Raw genomic sequence first — 19,421 nt, 5'->3', positions numbered from 1 at the left:
GTGACGAGGGCTGACCTGGCAGGGTGCTGTGCAAGGCTTTTCTGTGGCTGCGTAAACCCACTGAGACCTGTGCTGCTCCTCTCCTCCATGTCCCTAATGGGTGCTCCTGTCTGTGCCTTCAGATTGACATTCATGTGACCTTGTGGTGAGCTGTCTGGGCCAAAACATACTCATGACCCACCCCAAATTTGGCCATGTCCACATCTTGTGCTGGGGAAGGTAGTAGTCCTTACTCTGGCTTAAACAGGGGTGGAATTGGACCCTTAGAGCTCCTATGGGGCTGCTGGGTGAGCCCTGACTCTCCCCTATCAGCATTTTGTGGAGAGGGAAACTGAGGCATGGTGACATGAAGCAGCATGCCACAAGCCAGCAAGAAGGGTCTGCAGACAGGGTAACACCCAAGCCATTGGTACCAGTTGTCTTCACCCTGAGCCAGGGGGGGTTTGTCTAGTGACTCCCTACCCCCACCCATGGGACTTTATAGAGTCTTGTCTCTAGAACTGAATAACCTGCCAGCACTGGTGGAGGTTTCCCACCCTGCAGATCCCCTTAGAGACACCCTCAGGGTCCTACCAGCCTCAAGCCCCAGCCTTTTAAAATGCTTCCAGCTGCAGCGAGGCCATGTCCTTCCCCTCCTCCCTTGTGTTTCATTGATTAAGAGTGCTAGGCCTCATTGGGGGATTTAGGAAGAGCTAATTGCAGACTGGTAATTGAAGACAGCTTGGAGTCTCTGGAAATGTCAAGGAATGAGAGACGAGCTTAGATGCTCCCGTGCATTTAAATATGCATCGTCGGCTCAGCCAGAGCCTTACTGAGGGGAGAGATGTCTGGTTTTCCCTCCCCCAGAGAACCTTGTACAGCTGCTGGGGGGAGCGAGGCAGGGGGACCACTAACCTTACCTTGCCTGGGAGCATCCTGCTCCCCCCAAGGCAAGGGTGGGGGACAGGGGGGACACAAGCAGGGGCGGGTACTGAGGGTGGGAATCCTCAGACAGGCTTGGGAGCTCAGCATTTTCCTCTCTCAACAGCTGTGTGCTTTAGCCTGCCAGACCCCTGTGCTGCTGCACAATGCCACAGGGGTCTGGGCTCAGAAGCCAGCTATGGGGCAGCAGTAGGGGGATGGAGAGATCTTGTTCCCAAACTTGTGATCCCTGCAGCCACCTGGTGCTCTCTGAGGAGCAGTGAGGGGGTGAGATCTTCTCAGGAGGGGCTGGGAAGCCCCTCTCGCTGCCAGCTGCAGGGCCCAGCAGTGTCTGGTGTTGCAGAGATGGGGGATTCACACTGGGTTTGGGACTCAGCGGTAGAGCAGCAGGGCCAAGTCAGGGATCCATCACCACAGGGCCTTGGTGAAGAATCACAGCTCTTTCCTAGCTTGAAATTCCTCCAGCAACAACACTTCTCCTCTCTATGCCTCACAGTGGATGCCCCATCATGCCTCTAGCCCATGTTGCAGCAGGGGAGGTGGGCACAACCTGCATGGTGCAGCCTGCAGTTGGTTCAGCCCCTCCTGCCACAGGGAGGTCTCTTCTCAGGCCATAGCATCCTTCTCTTGCTCCCTAAGAGTGCATGGGGCTGCTGGAGGCACCCTGGGTGGCAGTGGGTCCCCAGGATACATAGTCACCCTTGAAAGGGGGGGTTCTGCCTGGAGATCATGGAGCAACAGCTCTGTGGGACTTCCCTTGCCCTGCTGCTTTGTCTGCAGAGCAAATTCCATGCACTGGATGTGCTGGCTGTGGCACTGGGACATGGAGGAGCAAAGGGCAGCTGGAGCAGCCAGCCTGGCAAGCCGTGCCTTCTCCTGCTGGACAAACAGCGGGGAAGCTGTGCTCTTGCTATTAAGAGTTGGCAGCATCCCCCAGAGTGACTCGGAGCTACTCCATGGGGAGGAAACTGCTCCGGATGATGCAGACCCGGCGCCCACGTGGCTGGCACAGGACCTGCCTCAGCCCGGCTTTCTGCACAAGCCCTTCTCCTCCATTCGGCTGCGAGGATGACGGATAACATGTTCCTCAAGGCAGATGGAAGTGGGAGGTCTCTCTTCTGCCTCTGTGGGAGCTACTCGGACGCTGGCTCCATCACAGCTTCGGGCTGTTGCTGCTCTGCTGAATTGGGGATGACTTGTGGGTGCAGGTTTCTGGTCCCCTCGCTGTTCCATGGCACTTCGGTCACAGCTGCTGGTGGGTTGTCTAGGGGGGAAGATGTGGACAAAGTGACCCAGGGAGATGGCAGCAAATGGCAGAGAAAGCATGAGGGGTCCTAGACTAAATTGGCTGATGAGTTACTTGTACCCAGGGAGGGGCAGGACAGCTGCCTCAGGGTCTCAGCTGATGGGGGACGCATCCAGGCTTGGGTGGGAACCTGCAAGAGGCTTTGAGTTCTGCCTGTGCCCAGGGTAGCCCAGTGGCAGGCATGAGACTGAAGGAGGTGGGACAGCAGACAGTTTGGCCCCCCCTGTAGCCGAAATGTGGTTTTGGCATTGTCTGGCTGGTGGGTATGGGACTGAGGATCACAGCTCTGTGCCAAGAAGCTGGGACAGGTGGGGAAGGGGACCCAGATGCCTTGGAGCCCTGCTGTGATAGTTAATCCTCCTGCCATGGAGCCCAGCAGAGCAGAGGGAGGGCCAGGGCTGCCTAGGCTGGGCCATTACTTCCAGCCTGCTGATTGCTGAGCATGGAGGTTACACTGTGCTGTGTCCCCTGCCTGTCTCACGGTCCTGTGTCACCCCTGAGGACCAAGCTCCTTGGGGGACAGCCAGGCAGCACCAAGCTGTGGCCCAGCGCAGTCATGGGGAGCCTGCCCCAGTGAGTGAGTGCCCCCCGGGCTGGACCGGGTGCCACTCCCTCATCAGAAGTCCTGCATTAGAGCGTAATCTGGCATTAGTGCATTAATCCAGTCCTCTCCGCTGCCCAGCCCCTGCCCTCAGCAGAGCCTGGCCCAAGGTCTCAGTGTACAGCCGGGCAGGAGCAGCACCAGGACACTGTCTCCCTGGCACCCCTTGCCTCGGCACCAGTGAGGAGACGGCAGCAGGGGCAAGGTTTGGGGCTCCATCCAGAGCATCCCTGTGTCTGGGGAGGGCAGTGAGCAGGGAAGAAACCCAAAGTGCACAAAGCTCCTCCCAGGTGCATCCAGGACCTGGGGAAAGAGAAGTCCAGGCCAGGGGGGTTTACGGTGGCAGTACGGCCCCAGCCCCAAGCACGTTGGCAAGGGAGAAAGCAGCACCTTTTGGAAGCATCGCAGTTGGTTCCTTGGAGGGGCTTCGAGAGGGGTGTTGGAGCCCAGCTACCTGCACCTGCGGCCTCCGGCTGAGCAACACTGAGTCACGAAGCGCTTTGCAGGGAGCCAGGCCAAGGGATGGTGGTGTCTGGAGAGAGGATGTGAGTCAGCAGGTTGGGGGGGGGGGGGGGGGTGAGCAGAGGAGCCAGCGCAGCGGGGGTGCGGAGAGGAGGAAATAGGTGGGAATCGGGAGAGGTGGAGGGGCAGCAGGGGTGGACAGGGAGGCAGCCCCACGTCCCCTGGGGCAGACGTGACCTAGCTGTGCTGCAAAGGCTCTTCCCAGCGTGAGAAATTAAGCAAGTGGTGACGTGGCTCTGCTAAAATAGGAGAGGGTCTACTCCATCCCCTCTCTGATCCTTTACTGTGCGGCTGGGAGGCTTTGGGGGAGTTGGAGGAGTCCCCCACCATCCTGGCAAGAGGCTGAGGCCAGGGCAGGGCTCAATCCTGCCCTCTTGCTGGCTAAGTAAAGACAGAGACAAAGATACTTTTTTTTTTTTTTTTTAAAGTAGGAAAAAAACCGTCTGCCTTTAATCACAAGGCAGAAGAAGCTGCCAGGCCACGTGCTCTGCTCCCTCGCTCTTCCCAGCGCAAGCTGAGGCCCTTTGGGACCTCATTCCCCCATCTAACCCTGGGCAGGGCACCTGAGGACTCCCTGCAGGTAGGTCTGGAGCCCACGCATGCACTGGGCCCATGCACCCTGCTGCCAGACACCTAGGACAGGCTCCCCACCTCGCTGGCACACCCCACTGCCAGGGATAGTGTGCCCCCATCAGCCCCCCCGGGCTGGGCACCCCTGGTCAAGGGCAGGGACAATACTCCGCCAGGAGCCGTGCTGGGCTCGGCCCTGCTCACCCATTGGCAGGATTTTGCTGCAGTCTGCTCCGAGCTGTCGGTTTTGGTGACTGAAGAAAGCAGTGCTGCTGGCAGGCTGGGTCAGATGGGGCTCTGGGGACGGGGGAGGCTGGGTTGGGTGGAAGGTGATGCTCTGCCCTCGGCTCCAGTAAGGACAACATGGAGGGGGGGTCTGCTCCCGGTGGGGCCTGGGGATGGGAGCATCCCGAGTTGCCATGGTGACACTGGCTGCATCCTCAGGCAGGCAAGAGCATCGCTGGTGTAGTCCTGCATCGGTGTCCCCCACCTTCCCTCCTGGCTGTCATCCCAGGGGAGTGCAGGGCTGGTTCCCAGCTTTTGGGGTGGCACTTTGGGGTCAGAGCAGGGGGACTGTGCCAGTAAGCTCAGCCGGAGCAAAGCAAGCCCTCGGCTGCAGCCTGTTGCATTGAGGGTGTGCGGTGGTCCTCCCTCTCACAGAAAAGTAACTTCTCTCCTTCTCCAGCATGTCTGGCCTCTGAACTAGTGGGGACCTGGATTGCAGGGCTGAGAATGAGGAGGGAACTGGGCTCACCTGGGCTTCCCTGGTGCAAGCACTGGCAGAGGGACAGGAGGGATAGGAGCAGGATGGCGGTGGGGGGAGCTACTAGCGATCCATGTCCCTTAATCTGTGTCCTGCCCTGCGTCATGCAGTTACCTAAGCCCCGAAGCAGGCTGCCCTGGCAGGGGCACAGCTCCCTGCCCCAGCTCTGAGGGAGCCAGCTGTGGCCAGCCCCCCATTTCGCCCTTGCAAGGCCAAGCTTGGGGGGCGGGGGGATGGTATCTCCAGCCTGAGTGCTGGTTGCATGGGGGTAACTGCTCCATTCCCCCCCACTTCACCCTCTGCCGTCCTTGGGGACCAGGCTGTGCAATGCTGAGGGACCCCCGCTGGGAGGGACCCCCCCCCTGCTCAGTCCCTGCAGCTCCTTTCTCATACTTGGGCTCCCTGCTGGCAGCATCAGACCCCCCCACCCTGTAGCCTGAGCCCTCCCCAGAGGAGACACTGACATCAGATCCCCCTCCCTTAAGCTGATTAGGGCAGTGAGGATGTGTCTGAGTGGATGCCACCAAGGCCATGAGAGTGACCAGACCCTGGAGGGACGCAGAGGGGGCAGCACGCAGCCCCTGCATCTGGGGACTGCTTTAATCTGGGGGGCACAGGGAGAGGGCTGGGGGCTGACCACCCCCCTCCATGGGCTGGGTAATTGCATGGCACCCCCCTATACAGCCAGTCTGATCCCTGCTGTAACCCTGGCCCCCAGCCCTGGCACCGTGGACCTCCGATGGGGGTGGGATGGGGAGCACAGCCCCAGGGAGGGGGGCAGGCAGAGGGTAGCCCTTGAGCCCACACCAGCCACCATGGACACCAGTGGATCCGTGGGCACGTTCCTGAAGCTGGGCAAGCAGTGTTTCCCTGCTCACCCCTGCATCAATGTCACATGTGAGCCTAGCCCCACGGCTCGGAACCTCCCCCCTCCTGGCACAGTGCAGCCCAGCAGGGACATCTGGGCTGTGCCGGGCTCAGTGCATTGCCCCAAGTTGGTTGCACAGAGCTCTGTGGGTCATGAGAGATCTGGCTCCTAGCATCCCAAATTCCCCTGGATGATGGCAGGGTGGCAGATATCCTGCCAGGCCAACTGCGTCTCCTCTTTGCCTCCAGCTGCCACATCCCCTTGCCAGCCTGGGGACAGGGTATGTGGCTTCACTGGAGGGGTGTCTCAAGAAGCCCAGAGGTTTCCAGCTCCGCCCTGTCTCTTGGGGGCTGTAAGAGCCAGAGATGATGCCTGGAGAAAAGGTGATGCAGCAGGGTGGCCACATCCTCCCCACCCCAGCCCTGCAGGTGCTCTGACTCAGATAGGAGAGGATTTGCTGGGTGGTTTCCCCTCTCGCCAGCTCCCTGCAGACATGGGAGGACACAGGTCACAGCACCTCTCTGTTTTATTGAAGACCAATCCCTCCCCCCAGCCAGCGCAGAGCCCAGCATGCCCATCTTCTGCATCCACTGGGCCAAAGTCCTGCTCTGGAGGACGGGGGCACCTCCTTGGACACAGGGGCAGGGACCCAGGGCTGCCCCTCCGTGCCCAGGGCTCCCAGCCCTGCTGTCATCCCTTTTCCTGTTCCACCTCCAACCCAGCCTTGTCCCTGGGGATGTCCCCACCCGTGGAGGGTGTCCCACCAAGTCCTGCAGGTGAGGGGCTAAAGCCACAGTAAAACTGAAGCATTAAACTTCGAAGTAACCAGCAGGACATGGGCTCATGTGCAGGGCTTCAGGGACCATCCCGCTCTGTGGCATGGTCCTTGGATACTGGAGAGAGGGCAGAGTTGCAGGGGCCAGGCTCTGCTGACTCCAGGCTCTGGCCTTGCCCTGAGGGCTGGCAGTGCCCCTCACACCTGCCCCTGGCACCTCCAACAGCAAAGCCCTGCCCTGGGCAGGAGTTAACCCATGAAGGTCATCTGCTCTCCAGACCAAGGCTTCTCCTGAGGTCTGGAGGAAGCCACCATCGGCAGGAGGTGTAGGAGGGATGGAGGAAAGGAAGGCTTTGGAGACAAAGGTGGGGAACCAAGGAGTAGCAAGGAGAGTCCCCTTTCCCTGCCCCTGCCCAGTGGGACCCTCACCCATGGACACAGCTGCCCTGGGGCCCCAGCTCCTGATTCCTCTCTGCAGAGAGAGGGGAGGGCAGGAACAGGCTGGGGGCAGAGTTAAGGATGTTCATGGGGTGGGCAGCATGTTGCAAAGGAAAGGGGGGCATGGTCCCTGCCAGGAGGAGAGCCCATGGTTTTTCCTTCCATTCACACCCTGCTTTAGGTATCCACATCCGTTCCCAGGATCATGGATCCCTCCTCACCCTAAATTTAGATGGCGTCTCTCCTCCAGCCACCCACATCAGGGAACCAACCCAGCTACCCTGCAAGCACCCCTCACCCCCCACGCAACTCTCCAAATCTAAAAGGGGGCAACTGAGAGCAGGGCACGATCCCACCCACCCATCCCTCCCTGCTGAGCTCCCCAGCTGAACAGCCCCATGCTGCCGGGGATGGGGAGGTCCGCCTGGCACGGGCGAGCCTCTAATGGTAATGGTTATTCATGTTGTTGAGGTGGGAGGCTGCCATGGCGCTGAACGGGGCAGAGGGCTGGAGCCCGTGCCCGGGGTAGAGGGATGGGCTGGAGCCAGGCCAGTAGGAGAAGCCAGCCGGCGTCACCCCCGAGGTCATGAGGTTGAGTTTGGAGATGCCCGAGAAGGGCAGCGGGGCCAGGTTGCCCTGAAATTTGTAGAGGGTGTGATCGGGGGCGGACGGCTGGCACACCTGTGCCAGCCCGTGGAAGTCGAACTTGTAGGCGTAACGCTTGCCGTGGACCTTGGTCATGATGTTCTTGTCATAGTAGTAGCGCAGTGCCCGGCTCAGCTTGTCGTAATTCATGTTGGGTTTGCTCTTCCGCTCGCCCCAGCGCCGTGCCACCTCATCGGGGTCGATCAGCTTGAACTCCCCATTTGTGCCTTCCCAGGCGATGCAGTTCAGGTTGGCCCGGTCGGAGAGCAGCTCCAGCAGGAACTGCCACAGCTGGATCTGCCCGCTGCCTGCAAGGCCGGGCCCCGGAGAGGTTAAAGCTCCTTTTCAGGGCACAAGGAGCGGGGCAGGATGCACCCCAGTCTCCTCAACCCCCTTCTATGTTGCCCCCTCCCACACCCAGGTTTCAGATGCACCTCACTGCGTCTTCCCGGCTCTAGAGACACAGAAGATGGTAACGAGGTCTTGTCTCCTTTGCAGCACCCCTACCCAATCCTGCCCCCAAACAAGAGTAGGAGAGGAAGCCCCTGTACATCTGGACAGGGGTAGGAATGCTCAGAGGTCAATGCAGGCTGCAGTGGGTCTGGATCCAGGGTCCCCATGTCCCTCCCACCCTAATTCATACCCCACTGAAGATTAATACCTGCTCATTTGCTTTGGCGTGAGGTTCTGGCCTGGTTCTTTCATCTGCAACCCCAAGAAGGAGGTATCTCGGCTGTACCCAGATCCATCCCAGCACCAATATTCCCCACTGCCACCTCTGCTTGAAACTGGGCTAGAGTCACAGCACAGCCCTTGCCCATCTCTAGGGGCACTGTGCCCTGCAAGGATATCTCCATGGTGAGCTGAAGTCAGGGTGCAACACTGCTCTGACCTGCACCCCTGGTAGGTGCAGGCAGGTATAGGGGAAGAGAGACCACAACAGGACAGGACCTGCTGTGGCTTTGAATCAGGCACCAATGTTCCTTATTTCCAGAGGAAAACTGTCCTCTCTGAGCCATGGCCATTGCACCCACAGCTTGCACCTTTGGTGTGTGCTCAAGATGCCTCTGTGCCAGGCTGTGCACACACAGGAGCCTGACACACCTGGACATGCTTTTCTGGCACTATTTTTTTCTAAAGGTGCTTGGATCCCATATAAAGGTTTAGCACCCACGACCCCTGCAGCAGGCAGTCCCACAGCTCAGCTACATTTCCCACAAAGAACCACCTTGTCCTGCTTGCTTCGCACCCACCTATTTTATCTGGTGCCCCCCAATTCTTGCTCTGGACGAAGCAGGGAAGAGCCATGCCCCATCCCACTGAACCCTGCTCAGACATCCTGATCCAGGCACATGAGCCCAGATCTTTTCAAGGTATTGTATTTCCAAATCCCCCATCCTGGGACCGAGGTGGGGGATCTCCCCTCCCTAGGGTACAGCCACAGCCCTTACCTCTTCTCCATCCCTGCAGCCCCCCCCCCCCCCCCGGGCTCCTGCTATCCCCCACCCACAGGGTGCCCCACCTGCAAGGATGGCAGGGAGGTGATGGGGGGTGCAGCTGGGTGGGGTGGCGAGGCTCAACCCTGCCTGCCGCAGGGTGCTATGCTGCAGCACCCAGCAGCTCCCCGAGGACACCTCCAGGGATCCAAAAAGGTCCTTCTCACCACAGCGCAGTGCACAGAGTATGGCTGGGGCAGAGTCCTCAGGGCAGAGGTGGAAGGGCCCCCCCCCCCAGTCCCAGCTTTGCCCACCCCCCATCCCTAAACCAGGGCTCCCCTTTTCCCACTCAGAGCATGCCCTGGCCCTTGTCTCCTTGCCAGACAGGCAAGCTACATGGCCCAAATGCCACAACGCTGGCCCCGTAGCCGCCTGAGAACTGGTGCTGCTGCACTCCCCAGCAGGCTCCAGGCTGCTCCCTGGCCAGCCCTTGGCCGATCCCCGGCCCCCCGGGATGGTTTTCCCCAGACGGATGGCTCCTGCTCCCCAGGATCCATTATCTCCCAGCCGACCCATGCCCTCCCAAGCCCCAGCCCTTCGCTGGCAGCTCCCCCCTGGCTGGTATCTCACCTCATCCCTCCGCTCCCACGCACGGGGCCTCCGAGCCCGGATTGGACCCCCCAGTTCCCGGGCTGGCTGGCAGCTCCCTCCCCGCCGGGTGTCCCCGGAGCACTGGGGGGAACCGGAGCTGGGACCCCGCCACCGCCCGGCCCCTACGGGGCTACGGGGACGGCGGCTCCCGGCCGTCGGGGGTCGTCCGCTCTCCCGGTGGGTTTTAGCGGCGGGATGCTCCCAGCCCGAGCCGCCCGCAGCAGCAGAGAGCGGGGCTCCGCGGCGGCCGTGCCCTGCGTGGGCAGTGCCCGGCACACGGACGGGAAGGGGTCCCCGATGGCTGCGGGGCGGGGAAGGATGCTTGTGTCCCGGGGGGTCCCCGCTCCGGGCGGGCCGGGAGGAGCGGGGCCGGTCCAGGGGAAGGGGCAGCGGTGCTCTTACCTTTCTGCACGCCGGGGCTGAGAGACCCCCACGCCTGGCTCTTCCCGTCTTTGAACAAAGTTTCCCCGACTGGATCTGGGGGGGGGAAAAAGGGGCGCGGGTGGGGGTGGGGGGGGGGGCTGGAGCCAGGCGGGACTGCGACCCCCCGGCGCCCACCCGCGGGCAGCCTCCCCGCAGCCCCCGGCCGCTCCCCCTCGCCTGCCCCGCCGCCGCGGCGAAGCCAGGAAACGCGTCCAGGAAAAAGGAAATCCGATTTCCGACCGAGCCGAGGAAGCTTTTAAATAGGAATAGAAAATCCCGCGGGCTGGGGTAGGGAGGAGAGAGGGACAGAGGGAGAGAGCTGCGGGGCAGGGGGGAGAGGGAGAGGAGGCGGGTGGGGTGGAAGGATGGGTGGCAGGAGCGGCGGGTGGAAGGAAGGACGAGTGTTGGTGTTTGGGGAACAGACGGCTGGGGAAAGGAGAGAGGGATGGAGAGGCAGATGGATGGAAGGAAGGAGAGATGGGTGGATGGACGGAAGGACAGAAGGAAGGATGGGTGGGTAGATGGAGGGAAGGATAAGAAAGAGAGAAGGAAGGGCAAGAGGTGGAAGGATGGAAGGAAGGGCAGGTAATGGGTAAGACGGTGGAAGAATGGGCTGATGGAAGGGACAGAGAGTAGATGGAAGGGATGGCTGGTAGCGGGGACAGGGAGAGGGACGGAGGGACAAGTGGGTGGCGCGGAAGGATGGATGGAAGCACAGGGGAAGGGTGGGTGGGTGGGTGGAAGGATGGGTTGGAAGGACAGAAGGGTGGATGGAGGGATGGAAGGACAGGGGGACGGTGGGCGGATGGAGGATGGAAGGGAGGACGGGTGTGCGGGCGTGGAAGGCTGTGAGGACGGCTAGAAGGAAAAAGCAAGGGATGGTTGGAGTGCTGGAAGGCAGGAAGGGAGGACGAGCGGAGGGAGAGGGGAAGGCAGGGTGGGCTCTGGAGGGAGACGGGACAGAGAAGGGCCCCGGGGCAGCGGCGGGGCAGGGCGGGCGGGGGCCGGGTGCTGTGCGGTGCACGGCGCTGCGGCGGGGCAGCGGCCGGGGGGGGTCCGCCCGTACCTGGCAGGTACATGTTGAGCAGCAGTGGCACCGCTCCGGCGCCGTGTCTCATGGCAGCTGTGGGGGCGGCCCGCGGGCTGCATGTTTTAATATTCCTGCCCCTATTATTATTATTATTATTCCACTTTATCAGGGAGCAGCTGATGGCGAATAAATGGCAGCGGGACGGGCAGGGGACGGGCAGGGGCCGGGGGAGGCGGGGGGGGGGGGGGAGTTTCCAGGCAACTCGCAGGGGCTCGGGGCCCCGGCTCCAGCAATTTCCTCCGCTGTAATTAAAGCGGGCGCTGCCCCCCCCCTTATCCCCCCCCCCCTCCCCGCTATCGGGCCCGCATCAGACTTTAATCACGGCCGCGGGTTTCTATGGAGAGCAGCTCGGGCCGCTTCCTGCCTCTTCCGCCTCCTTAACTCTTCGCAAACACGGCGCTGCCATCCCAGCTGGGAGCGGGGCTCGGACACTGCCTGGAGACCGCCCGGGCCCGGCCTCCCACCACCACCACCCCCGGCGGGCACGGCGGTCCCCACGCTGCCGGCATCGCCCGGGCCCTCTGCATCTCACTGCACGGCATCGGCATCGTCCCACCCGTGTCCGGCCCTCCGAGCCACCCGCGCTGCCGGCCGTGGGGCTCCGTGCCTGCCCTTTCCCCAGCTCCGGGGTCCTCGGCACAGTCCTGGGGTCCCCTTGCAGCTCCCAGAGCCCTGGGGTGGGTCGGTTGGGTCCCCACCATGTCCCTCCAGTTCCAGGACACCGGTGATGGGATCTCTTTGCAGTGCCCAGAGCTCTGGGCTGGGTAAGTGCATCTCCAGCGGTTGGTGGCACCAGGATATACCACAGCTCTGCCACCTCCCTGGCTTCTCCATGCCCTTCTGGACAGGGGAGGGTTAAGCCTGTGACCATTCTGGGGTCCCCAGCCCTGTCCCGATCTCTTGCCCAACTTTATTAGGACCTGTAGAAGCTGGGTGACCCCCAACACCCACCCAAACATGCATAGCCCCATTTCCACCAGCTTTTGGCAGCCCTGGGTGTTGTGAAGACAGAAGGGTGATTGGGGGAGAAATCTGTAACAGGGAAAGGGTCTGTGGTGATCTCGGCTCCCAAAAGGCACATCTGGCCAGGTTTTTCCCCATCACCCATGGCTCCAGCTGGTACACGCAGCTGTGGGGTGATGGCAGAGGTTCAGCTCTTGGCTGGGGGTACAGAACCATCAAAGATCGATGTCCCCCCGGTCAAGAGCCGACACTCTGCCGTTACCCCACAGCTTGAGGCAGCCAGTCAGTGTGCTAGCAGCAGGCACTAACTCTGCTCCATGAGTCCAATGCCATACAGCCAAGCCGCCCATCAGCCCATGACCTCTCCTGCGGTGTTTCATTGACATCTAGTAAAAGGATGAGCTCTCACGCCAGACTTAGCCGAATTTCTTGAAAGTGGTCATCGTGAAACATGAATCCAATGGAAATCAAGATACAGTTGTGTCAGACCCATGGGTATTATTTATACTGCAGCTGAAATGTGCTCTGCATAAGAAGAAGCCACAGTCCACAGGTAGCAACACTCAGCCAGGGTGCCTTGGGGTGCCACAGCCCAACGGGGCTGGTGGCTGCTCCTGGGTGGGAGTGTGCAAAGAGTTTAGGAAACAGAGGGTCCATAAGTGCTTCATCGGGGGACAGAGAGCAGATGCTGGTGGGGAGAGGCAGGAGCATAGCCCACAGTACTCCCCCACCAATTCCCCACCAATCCTGTTTGGATATAACAGCCCTTAAAAAAGTTTCTCTTCCCCCAGCTTGTCCCGTGAGGTCCCCACAGCAGAATGTCCCAGCTCTGTACAGCCCAACAGCCCTGGCTGCTCCCCCCATCTCTCTCCTCCTCAGCCCCTCAAGTGCAGCTCTCGCAGCAGCAGCTCCGCAGCCTCCCAGACTTGCTTTCGCTGCCTGAGTCACTGGAACAAACCGCAGGCAACGGAAAACAAGCCCCGGAGACAGCGGGGTGAGGTGGGGAGGGGGCCAGACCCACCAAGCCCCTGTCTGCCAGCAGCCCCAGTGACCAGGATCCTGCCCTAGCAAACCTGCATGGCAGAAGGCATGGAGTGTGGGGGGGTATGGACCGAGGGCTCCTGTGTCAGCCCAGAGTGGGGGGAGCAGTTTGGGATCAGCCTGAGAAGCAGGATTAGGGCTGTGGGAGCTGGAGATGGGGGGCTGTGGGTGGCACAGGGGTTGGAGACTCCAGGGTCCCTGGGAAAGCCAGTGGGTGGGGGGGCTTACAGTAGGGTGTGAGGGGACTGCTGGCTTTGGGTGACCTGGGGGCTGAGGGGTGCAGAGGGGCAGGGAGTGTGGAGTCCCAGGGGCTGGAGAGCCCTGTGCCCATGGGGAACTTTGGGCACCCGAGAGATGTGCCCCAGGTTCATGGGAAATCTGGGACGTGGTGGCGCTGGGGCAGACCCACAGCATGTGGGGGGCAGGGTACATAAGGAATCCGGGGAACAGGGCTCCAGGTCCATGGGGGAGCCAGGGGATGGGGCTTCGGGTCCGTGGGCAATCTGGGAGGTGAGGGTTCAGCTCTGCGGGGCTCCAGGGGATGGGCCCGGACACTTGGAGCACCCAGCTGGCAGCAGCAGAAGGTCCCCCTGGCTGCAAGCAGGCAGTTTGCCTCCCTCTCCCCGACCCAGCGCTGCCACCCCCACCCAGGACAGAGCAATAAAGACCCCACATTTTACCATGACCCCCACAGCTTCCCCCCCATCGCAGGCCTGTGCGCAGGTGCCCGGGACAACTTCACCTGTGTGCCGGCGGTGGCGTGGAGCAGAGCCGAGCTGACGTGGCCTTGGGCTGGCTGCAGCCCGGCCGGGTGTGCAGGAATGTGTTTGTGCAGGGGGAGAGGCTGGCTGCCGTGGGGCCGTGGCGGGGTGGGGCCAGCAGGGACATGGAAGGGACAGGGGAGGGCTGGGGGGCACCCCGCAGCGGGGACGCCCTGCGGGATGGGGATACACAAGGTGCTGGGGCTTTTGCATGGCACATGTTGGGGTGCAAGGGGAGACGGAGCGGGGACGTGCGGGGTGTGCATGGGCATGCTGGTGTGCATGCTGCTGTGCAAGCTCATGCGTGCAGGACACACACTCACACACACACGCCAGGGCTGGGGTCTCTGTGCCGCCCTGGGTGCAGGGCGTGCACACACCAACCCTCAGCCCAGTACTTCCCAGTCTCCCAGCACCCTTCTGGAGCAACCACAGCCCTAAGGTCAGGCGTGCTTTTAGCAGGGTGGGCATCTGGGGACCCAGGCATCCAAGCCACTCAGCACTGTTCCACCATCCTGCAGCATTAGAGGGGTTGTTCTGGGTGCAGGGAGCAACTCGGAATGGGAGGCCTGCGCCCCAGGAGGGCTTGGGGTGCTGGAGCAGGATGGAAGAGGAGGAGGAGGCTGGGAAAGGGTGCTGGAAGAGGAGGAGGAGGCTGGGTGGGGTTCCCGGTGTTCCCCGGCCAGAGCCGGAGCCGGATGCTGGCACGGATGTGGGATGTGCTGGCGTGGCCAGGCTGGGGGTGGGGGGACCCGGACCCTAAGGGTGCTGGGAGCAGTGAGCTGAGTCCCCTGCCAGCTGTGGGACACTGCCCCGAAGATCTCCTGCCCCTGTCCCCCGCACCCCCCAACAACCCCTGTATTGTCCCTCTATAAGCCAGCGCCCCCAACCCTGCCCCAGCTGTGGCCATGCCATCTGTGGCAGTCCTCCCCAGATGACCCCAATGCTCCTCCTCCCCCCCAGGCCCACAGCAGGCAGGGACCCCCCTCTCTCTTCCAAACCGGGGTGCAGAGAGAAGGGACCTCATGTTCACAGGTTTTGTAGCAATCATTTTCCCTGGGAGGAGGACCCAGGGCACAACCCCCCTGGACGATCCCTCCCAGCTCCAGCCCCTTCTTTGCCCAGTAAGGCCAGTAAGTTCCCAGTAAGTTCCCATTTCCCCAGCCGGAGCATCATGGGGGTGGGAACCGTTCTGCATCCCCTCTACTCACTATGCATGGACCAGCGGTAGGGTACAGAGAGCTCAGCCCGGGGTAGAGGTGGCCACACATCCAAAACCACCTGGGGAAGGGGAAGCCCCATCCAACTGCTGACAGCTGGGGGGGAAGCAGGACTGGGGCAGGCACCCTGCCTCCCACCCCACAGGGAGTCCCCCAGGCCTGGCAGCGCCCCGAGGAGCAGAGCAGAGGCAGGAGCACCCTTTTTTTTGACAAATGCCTTTATTTGCTACCAGATAGAGGTCTATTGCACAGCAGCCTGGAGGCTGAGGGGCATGCGGCCCTGCCCCTGCTCAGTGCTGGACGCGGCGGATGGATTGGATCTGGTTGGTGTGGGCCTGGCTGCTGTATTCATTGTACTTCTTGAACTCGCCGTTCTGTCTGTCCCGCTCCAGCACGTACTGGTAGCCCCTGTATCCCGGGTACTGGTATGCCACCCACCTGCAGGCAGACCCCTGGCTCAGAGCCCTGGGCCAAATCCCCCCATCCCATCCCATCCCATCCCATCCCATCCCATCCCATCCCATCCCATCCCATCCCATCCCATCCCATCCCATCCCTCTGCTTGCCCTGGGAGGGGAGGGAGAGAAAACACCCCATGGCTTGGATTTTCAAGGGAAGAAGAGCAGGCAGGCACCCATCCTTTTTGGGGTCCTCCTTCCCCATCCCTGGGACTATGCAGAAAGGAGGCACTCACTGAACCCCTGCTTTTGGCCCCCCCCACACACCCCTCCCCGCTGGCAAGACTCACGCTCCGGCGTTCACTTTGATGGATGCCACCTCCTTGTTGCCCCAGCCCATGGCCTGCAGCGAGGGGTAGTCGTCGCTCAGCTCAAACTTGTGCCCCTGGAAGTTCTCCGCCTCGTAGAGGATGACTTTGCTGTCATTGTGGTTCTGCGGAGAGAGCTGGGGGTCATCGGGGATGGGATAGCTTGTGCAGGGATAGAGGATGTGGCATCAGGGGGACAGGCACCGTGGGAGGCCTGGGACCATGCCCAGGTTTGGTGCAAGGCATGGGGATGTCTTTCAGTCTGGCACCCCCCTCACTGGCACACCCCAAGGCTGCCCAGAGGATGCTGCTCTCATGTCCCTGTGGTCCCCATACACAGCTGCCGCTGAGGGTGACAGTGGCCACATCCTCTGCACCCACATTGGCTCCTGCCCTCAGCATCCTTTTGCTCCCCGAGGCTTCAGGAGGGTTGCAGGGCAAGGCAGGCTGTTGAGAGCGGTCCCCCCGACTCCGTGGGGCTTTGCTGGGTGCTGGACACCGAGGGGTTAATTGCTGGGACACTGAGCGATGCGGCACTGTCCCCCATGCCCAGCCCCCACACGCATCTATCTGCACCGAGGAGCAGTCCTGCCAGCAAGGAGTGATCTTATCGCATCCCCTTTATTAAAGCCCAAGCATATCTGCCTGGTGATTATTAAAAGTTGGGGGGGGGAGACCCCGCTCGGAGGCGCAGACGTGCCGCTATTGCGAGCGCCAGTGTCTCTGCAGATGGAGCGATAGAGGCTGCATCTGCCTGGGCACGGCTCGGGTACCCCAGGCGGGAGGGGGATGAACCCCGCACCCCCAGCATCCCTGCGGTCCTGCCAGCTCCTCTCTGCTCAGCCCATCCCCGGGTATCTGGGGTGGGGGGACAAGGCCTGGGGACCCCAGCCTGGGAGGTGGCTCTCCAATGCCCAAAGCAGAAGGAGCTGGGATGGTGTTTCCAGGCTAAATTTTAGCCCTAAAGACCATGCCAGGATCCTTGCAGGGAGGCAGGAGCCAGTGCGTGCAGCCACCCCTCCACCTCACGGCACCTCCAGCGCACCTCACCCCTCCATCCCATGTCCCACGTAACCCGTCCTCCTGTCTGTCCCTCATTTCCCTCCGTGCTGGGCTGCCGGGGGGAGGCTCTGCCTGCCCCGAGCGCACCGCACTGGTGTCCCCGTAACTCACCGCGCACTTGACGGGCCGGAACGAGAGGAGGTGCTCGGTCCGGTAGCCACTGTTCCCGCTCCAGGCCTCCCACCGGGGATAGTCACCCTTCTCCAGGATAAACTGCTGCCCCTGGTACTCGGGGTACTCGAAGCCCACCCACCTGGAGGGGAGAGGAGGAAAGCCCTCAGGGGTGCGCAGCGGCAGCCCCCAGGCTCAGCCCGGGGCTGGCTTCTCCCTCCCATGCAGGGGATGGAGACATCCTGGCAGGGTGTGGGTATTTCACGGAGGTCGGGGTCCTTGCTAGCAGCAAATGTCCCTTTTGAGAGTGGAACCCCTCTCCCCAGGGCCACACCGTTGCCTCCGACCCACGCCTCGGCTCAGCAGGGTTTCCCTGCTTTGCAGACGGGGAAATTGAAGCTCCATGCAAGGAGCACAGGGATGGAGGTCTCACGATGAGGCTGTGCTGGAGCCGAGGAAGGACCCGGGTGTCCTGGCTCCCCAGCAGCTCCCAACAGTCCCCTGGGAGCAGCGGGTTTGCCGGAGCAGGGTGTGCCAAGGGGCCGCAGGGCTGGCGGGACACTTACGGGCCAGACTCCACCTTAATGGAGCGGATCTTGCGGAAGCCGCGCTCCATGATGCTGGGGCACTCCATGAGGAACTCGCAGCGCTTGCCCTGGAAGCTCTCTTCCTCCCACACCGTGATCTTGTACTGCCCCAGGGTGTCCATGGCTTCGCTGCTGGTCATGCGGGTCGCTTGGCTGCTGGCAGAGCCCCACGCATCACCCCGGGTGCCCGCCATCAGTCCCCAGCCACCCCGCTGCCTGCCACTGAGCCTGGGGTGCCGGTGGTCCTGCCCTCGCATATCCTATGCCACTGTCCCCTCACCCTCCCAGGCTGTCACAGGGGATGCTTCCCATTCCCTTTCCCTTGGCGCTAGGGGATCTCCGTCCGGTGACCCCCAAGTTGCAGGGGCACTTGCGATGCCCCAACTCTCCATGTGATGTACCCAGGGCTGCCTCATTTTCTCTGCTCCCAAACTCCCTGCGATGACTCCTGGGGTCGGCTGGGTGCAGTGGCACTGTACCCGGTGCAGAGGGGTGGCAGCGGCCCCAACTCAGACACGGGTGCGGGGTGCAGCCCTGGGGCAAAGCAGCCTGGCTCTTGCAAAAATGGGTGCCAGCCTCCCTCCTGCCCGCACAGGGTACCCCTGCTGTGCCACGCAGCACCCCACAGCTTGCCCTTCCCCAGAGTGTGCGTTGGGTGGGAGGGCTTGGTGTGGGGGGGAGCAAAGGGAGCGTGGCAGCGCCTGTGCAGTGGGGGGGCTTGGAGGCTCACAGCCTGGTACTTACTTGGTCGGCAGGGCACAGAGGCGAAGGTGGCGGTGCCGGTGCCGGCTTTTCCCCTCGCCCTTTATAGGCGGGCGCCGAAGTGCCGATGGTGCAGGCGGGCAGGGCGCTGTGTCAGCAGGCAGAGGATGGGGGGGGGGACAGGGTGCGCACCCACCCCAGACTCCGGCTGTCCATTCCAGTTAGGCAGTGTGGCGAGAGCAGCCCCCCCGTGCCTCGCAGGGCTGACAATGAAAGTGCTGGGCTGTGTTTGCGCAGGGGCTCAGGGCACAATGGGCAAAGGGCCTGACGCGCCGCTTTCCTTTCTGCCCCCGGACAATGTCCCTGCTTGGCCCGGGGATTAGGGACCCAGCCTTTCCCAGGGCACCCGCAGCCTTTGCCAGGATTGAGGTTGGTGGGAAGGAGGTGCCAGGGTGAAGCGGGGATTTGCCAGCTGGGAGCGGAGGGGCACTGATGTCCTCACACTGGGATGCAGGGCTCGCCTGGGGCTGCATCTGCCCCTCTGCCTGGGGCCCTGCCACTGCGGTCCCTCCTCTGACCAGGCTCTGCCTTGCATGTCCCGAGCTGGCAGGGCAGGGCCTCAGTCTGCACAGGCAGGGCTCCGTGTGGGGCGGGAGAAGGTTAGGGTGAGCAAGAGGGGTGGTGGAGATGTTAGCATTGTCGCGGCTTGGTCTGTCTGTCCTCTGGGAGATGTGCAACACCCTGCAGAGGTTCCTGTGTTGGCTCTGGACCAGTCACTGATGGACCCCAGGTACATGCTCCTCACTTGCAATGCCCTGGGCACATCCCCTGGCCTGGCAAAGGGCTCTCTGTGCTCCCCACATACCTCCCACCCAGGCAGGGGACACCGTGCACAGCTGGAGGGGACCAGCTTTGGGACAGACCCATGTCCTTCACCTAGGCAGCACAACCAGCCCTGCCTGGGACCACACCGTGCCATGCAGACATCCTCAGTGCCTCTGACCAGGACCTGGGCTGGATGAGGCCAGCACAGGCCGGAAAGGAAGAAGAGTGCCCTGCCAAGATGTGAAATCCCGGGTCTCTTGGCAGCAGCATTTCTCGCAGCATCCCTGTGCAGCCTGCAGTGAGGCTGGGCATTCCCTACCTTCAGCTGGGCAGAAGCCATGCTGGCCTCTGAGCAAGGGCTGGCCGAGAGCACC

At 62.2% G+C, this 19,421-nt stretch overlaps 2 protein-coding genes and 1 long non-coding RNA gene across 3 annotated transcripts; 1 reads left to right on the top strand and 2 right to left on the bottom strand.

Moving 5' to 3' along the window:
• Positions 1 to 6,059: 6,059 nt before the first annotated feature.
• FEV (FEV transcription factor, ETS family member) lies at positions 6,060 to 11,150 on the bottom strand. Its single transcript, XM_030018047.2, has 3 exons — positions 10,986 to 11,150; positions 9,899 to 9,973; positions 6,060 to 7,717 (listed from the first exon to the last, which is right to left on the bottom strand). Exons 1-3 carry the CDS (start codon positions 11,035 to 11,037, stop codon positions 7,206 to 7,208), a joined length of 639 nt encoding a protein of 212 aa, XP_029873907.1. The 5' UTR covers positions 11,038 to 11,150; the 3' UTR covers positions 6,060 to 7,205.
• An 833-nt stretch (positions 11,151 to 11,983) lies between these two features.
• On the top strand, positions 11,984 to 14,761 carry LOC121233400. Its single transcript, XR_005932722.1, has 3 exons — positions 11,984 to 12,005; positions 14,429 to 14,438; positions 14,749 to 14,761. It is a non-coding gene; the product is annotated as an uncharacterized LOC121233400 (long non-coding RNA).
• A 433-nt stretch (positions 14,762 to 15,194) lies between these two features.
• On the bottom strand, positions 15,195 to 18,337 carry CRYBA2 (crystallin beta A2). Its single transcript, XM_030018048.1, has 5 exons — positions 18,265 to 18,337; positions 17,500 to 17,676; positions 16,934 to 17,075; positions 15,743 to 15,885; positions 15,195 to 15,432 (listed from the first exon to the last, which is right to left on the bottom strand). The coding sequence occupies exons 2-5, from the start codon at positions 17,658 to 17,660 to the stop codon at positions 15,285 to 15,287; spliced, it is 594 nt and encodes a 197-aa protein (XP_029873908.1). The 5' UTR covers positions 17,661 to 17,676; positions 18,265 to 18,337; the 3' UTR covers positions 15,195 to 15,284.
• Positions 18,338 to 19,421: the final 1,084 nt, after the last annotated feature.

Source organism: Aquila chrysaetos, chromosome 6 (genome assembly GCF_900496995.4).
Source record: "Aquila chrysaetos chrysaetos chromosome 6, bAquChr1.4, whole genome shotgun sequence".
Lineage (NCBI taxonomy): Eukaryota > Metazoa > Chordata > Aves > Accipitriformes > Accipitridae > Aquila > Aquila chrysaetos.
This window is presented reverse-complemented; position numbering and strand designations above follow the sequence as displayed.